General features: G+C 40.6%; 1 protein-coding gene across 1 annotated transcript in view; it reads left to right on the top strand.

Moving 5' to 3' along the window:
* The window catches only part of FAM173B (family with sequence similarity 173, member B), a 36,719-nt gene that overhangs the window by 15,760 nt on the left and 16,119 nt on the right, over window positions 1–4,840 (top strand). Inside the window, exon 2 of the mRNA XM_011978051.1 lies at window positions 3,772–4,061. Within this exon, the coding sequence (XP_011833441.1) occupies window positions 3,772–4,061 (290 nt within the window). The remainder of the gene's footprint in view (window positions 1–3,771; window positions 4,062–4,840) is intronic.

Below are 4,840 nucleotides of genomic sequence, written 5' to 3'. Positions count from 1 at the left end.
AGAATGGCGGGAACCCGGGAGGCGGAGCTTGCAGTGAGCTGAGATCCGGCCACTGCACTCCAGCCTGGGCGACAGAGCGAGACTCCGTCTCAAAAGAAAAAAAAGAAAAGAAAAAAAAGAAAATCATAGGGCTCTTAGGAATGATGCCAGATCTACTCTGCCTTGCTCTGTAAATGGAACAACAAAGCCTGGATGACAGCACCTTTTTTTACAGCATGATTTTTGACTATTTTAAGCCCACTGTTGAAACCTACTGATCAGAAAAAGGATTCCTTTCAAAATATTACTGCTCATTGATACCACACCTAGTTACTACTCAAGAGCTCTGGTGGCCGTATACAAGGACACGAATGTTGTTTTCATGCCTGTCAACACAGCATTCATTTTGTAGCCCGAGGATCAAGGGGGTAATTTTGACTTTTAAGTCTTGTATTTAAGAAATGCATTTCATAAGGCTAGAGGCGCCATAGATAGTGATCACACTGATGGATCTGGTCAAAGTCGATTCAGAACCTTCAGGAAAGGATTCACTATTCTAGATGCCATTAATAACATTCATGATCCATGCGAGGAGGTCAAAGTATCAACATTAATAAGAGATTGGAAGAAGTTGATTTCAGTCCTTTTGGATGACTTTGAGACTTAAGTGGAGGAAGTAACTACAGATGTGGTCGAAATAGCAAGAGAATTTGAAGTGGAGCCTGAAAATGAGACTGAATTGCTGCAACCCCATGATAAAATAGCAGTGATGAGGAGTCACTTTTGATGGATGAGCAAGGGAAGTTGTTTCTTGAGATGGAATCTACTACTGGTGAGGATGCTGTAAACATTGTTGAAACAATGACAAAGAATTTAGAATATTTTATGAACTTAGTTGGTAAAGTAGTGGCAGAGTTTGAGAAAATTGGCTCTAAATTTGAAGGAAGTTCTGCTGTGGGTAAAATGCTGTCAAACAGCATCACATGCCACAGAGCAATCTTTCGTGAAGGAAAGAGTCTATCAATGCAGCAAACTTCATTGTTGTCTTATTTTTAAAAATTGCCGCAACCACCCCAACCTTCGGCAGCCACCACCCTCATCAGTGAGCAACTGTTAACGTCAAGGCCGGATCCTACGCCCATGAAAAGATTTTTACTCACTGAAGGCTCAGATGATCATTAGAATTTCTTAGCAATAAACTATTTTTTAAAAATTAAACAATTTTTTTGAAGATAAACCAGACCAAAATGTCAAGCAATAAAGGATTTTAAAATTAAGTTACATACATTGGTTTTTGAACAGTGCTATTGCACCCTTAATAGACTCCAGTATAGCGTAAACATAACTTTTATATACAGTGGGAAACCAAAAATATTTGTGTAACTTGCTTTATTGCAATATCCACTTTATTGTAGTGGTCTGGAACTAAGTATCTCCAAGGTATGCCTGTAAGTTCCTCCGTAAAATGCCAAAATTATAACTGAAATTATTTAAAGCTTTTGCTTTCTATCAAATGCCATCACCTTCTTAAAATCAATTTTCTTTACCACCGTCACTAGCATTAGCACTAGCACTAGTACTAGTAGCATTCTTCCTCCCACTGCCCTCTCCCCCGACCCAGTTGGTTTTCCACTATGAAATCAGTTTTACAACTCATTTTAAGGGTCTTCAGGAATCAAGAACAAAGCCGCGCTGAGTGGGGGATACTGGTGATTGGCTGGCTGCCCTGAGGGTAACCTGTTGCTGTTTGCCAGCTTTCTGTGTGTCTTGGGTTCAAATTTGTACTGCACTGGAATAGATTGCCATAGTTCATGGATGTGGTGGGAAGAAAAATGTCCTCTCCAGGAATGTCCACATTCTAATTCCTGCACCTGTACAGATGTAATCAATGGGCTTGAGATGGGAGATTATTTTGGATTATTTATGTAGGCCCAGTGTTATCACGACGGTTCCTATAAATTAAGAGGGAGCCAGGCATGTGAGAGAAGGTGATGTCAGGACGGAAGCAGAGATTGGAGTGATGTGGGATCCAGAGCCTAGGAATGTGGGCAGCCTCTGGAAGCAGGAAGAGACAAGAAAACCTGCCTGAGGGCCCCAAGAAGGAATGCAGGCGCCAGTTCATTTCAGACTGACCTCCAGAACTGTATGATAACAAATGGTGATTTTCTTTTCTTTTCTTTTCTTTTTTGAGATGGAGTTTCACTCTTGTTGCCCAGGCTGGAGTGCAATGGTGCGATCTTGGCTCACTGCAACCTCTGCCTCCCAGGCTCAAGTGATTCTCCTGCCTCAGCTTCCCAAGTATCTGGGATTACAGGCGTACACCACCACGCCTGGCTAATTTTGTATTTTGGGAGGCCCGCCTTGGCCTCCCAGAGTTCTGGGATTACAGGCATGAGCCTCTGCGCCTGGCCATAAATGGTGTTATTTTAAGCCATTAATTTTGTGGCAACTTCTTACAGCAGTTATAGGAAACCTATAATTGCATTCAACTCTGTTCTAAGTGCTTTACCTCCATCCACTCATTTCATCCTCACAACATCCCTGTGACCCCCACTTTACAGATGAGAAAACAGGTTCAGCAAGGACAAGGGATTCAGGGTCCCCTCATTAATGAGGCGGCAGGGCTGGGATCCTAACTTTGGCTGGCTCTGGAGGAGTCCTGCTTTTACCTCCTGTACTGTGCTCCTCGTTAATCAATTTTTTTTTTTTTTTTTTTTTTTTTTTTTTGAGACGAAGTCTTGCTCTGTCACCCAGGCTGGAGTGCAGTGGCCGGATCTCAGCTCACTGCAAGCTCCTCCTCTCGGGTTCACGCCATTCTCCTGCCTCAGCCTCCCGAGTAGCTGGGACTACAGGCAACCGCCACTTCGCCCGGCTAGTTTTTTGTATTTTTTAGTAGAGACGGGGTTTCACCGTGTTAGCCAGGATGATCTCGATCTCCCGACCTCGTGATCCACCCGTCTTGGCCTCCCAAAGTGCTGGGATTACAGGCTTGAGCCACCGCGCCCGGCCCTCGTTAATCAATTTTAAAATCAATTTCAAGTCAATATTAATTTCAAAACCCTGAGATCCCATTTAAATGCATTTTAAAGGACAAATCTCAAGAGGATATTTAAGGTACCATTCATTTCTTTGTAATCAGTGATTGGGGTCTGCATTATTTTATGTTTGTGATAGTACTAAAATGATCTTATTTTTTATTCTTTTTGGATCTGCTGTAAAAGTCTCTTTATTACCATACTTATTTGAGATATTTGGTAAAATCTGATTTTTGTCTCTTCTATTACTTTAAAATTGTGTTGGTGAAACCGGATTGTAGATGCCAGACCAAATTTGATGTGGAATCCTTTAATTCTACTTGAAATTGGGTAATAATTAGACATCTTTATGTTTATTTCTTTTAAAAATAAGACAACAATGAACAAATAAACATATGTTAGCTCAGAACATAAAAATATGTAGTGCATGATTAAAACTTGTACTAATGGATATTAAATTAATAAATTGCTCGATACGTTTGAGTACATTGTTTTCTAAGGATGACTTCTAGACACACAAAAAATCAACATGTTGGAAAGAAAAGATTTTAGTCTTCTCGTGGTTTTGAATAATGTTCTCCAAAATATCTTAATAGGATTTATTATGGGATCCTACACTTGGCATTTAGCTTGTATTCAGCTGAATTATCCTTTAAAAAGCATGAGCTTATTTGTCAATGAGAATTGTAGGAAAAAATACTCTCTTGGATTTCAGATTTGGTGCTATGTGTGTCTTTTCTGCTTGCTTTCATTCTAGGTATACCCCTAGAAACACTTACAGAAGAAAGTCAGTCAAGACATGTTCTACCTGCAAGTTTGGAAGCCAACAGTTTGCAGAAAAGCAATTGGGGGTTCTTACTTACTGGGCTTGTGGGTGGGACCCTGGTGGCTGTGTATGCTGTAGTCATACCGTTTATAACGCCAGCCCTTCGAAAAGTCTGTTTGCCATTTGTACCTGCAACTACGAAGCAGATTGAAAATGTTGTGAAAATGTTGCAATGCAGAAGAGGATCCCTTGTAGACATCGGTAGTGGCGACGGACGCATTGTGAGTTCTGCTAAAACATTTTAAGGTTTGGAACGAGAACTTAAAATTTCTGCTTTACATTTAGTAAGGCTTACACAAAGACTTACTAAATCTGACAGCTCGAAAGAGTGCTCATTTCATTTTGTGTTTGTTTGACCAAACTATTAAACTACCAGCATGTTTGGAATTCATTTTTCCCAGATGTAATTTGTTCTTAAAGGAGGAAGTGCGCTGTTGACATGCCAGGGGAAAAATAACGGTTAACTGGTAATTATTAAATTGTCTGTTAAATACTTGGGCCGACAGAGGTGGCATGATGAGAAGAAACATGTTAAATCATGCAAACAACCCCATAGTTGTTTGCTTCTACATTTGTCTGTATTTATCCATGTATAATTAATAATTCCTAGGGGGTAATATAGAGTTAAAATAAGAAAGAGCCAGTGATTAACCCTCACTAAGCCGAAGATCAGACTTTTTTAGCGAACTTCTCTCACTTGACCCCAGTTGGGCACCTATAAATAAAGACAAAAGGCCACTGACGGACAAGTGGGTGTCTCAGAGCAGGTTCCTCTGTGGGCAGGGTGGCACCATCCTTAGCCTTATCGCAGTGATGAGCTGAAAAGTTCCAGCAGCAGTGGGAAAGGCCGGTGCTATGGAAGCATTTAGTGTGAAGGCCAGCAGGACTCTCACCTTTCACCAGCTGCTACAGACATAGAGACTGATTTTGTGATTCTAAGCTAGAATATTCAGGAGGAGGTTAGAAAGTTAAGATATTTTTAATTTAATTTATTTTTTTT

The sequence above is a fragment of the Mandrillus leucophaeus genome, unplaced genomic scaffold (assembly GCF_000951045.1).
Source record: "Mandrillus leucophaeus isolate KB7577 unplaced genomic scaffold, Mleu.le_1.0 Scaffold188, whole genome shotgun sequence".
Taxonomy (NCBI): domain Eukaryota; kingdom Metazoa; phylum Chordata; class Mammalia; order Primates; family Cercopithecidae; genus Mandrillus; species Mandrillus leucophaeus.
This window is presented reverse-complemented; position numbering and strand designations above follow the sequence as displayed.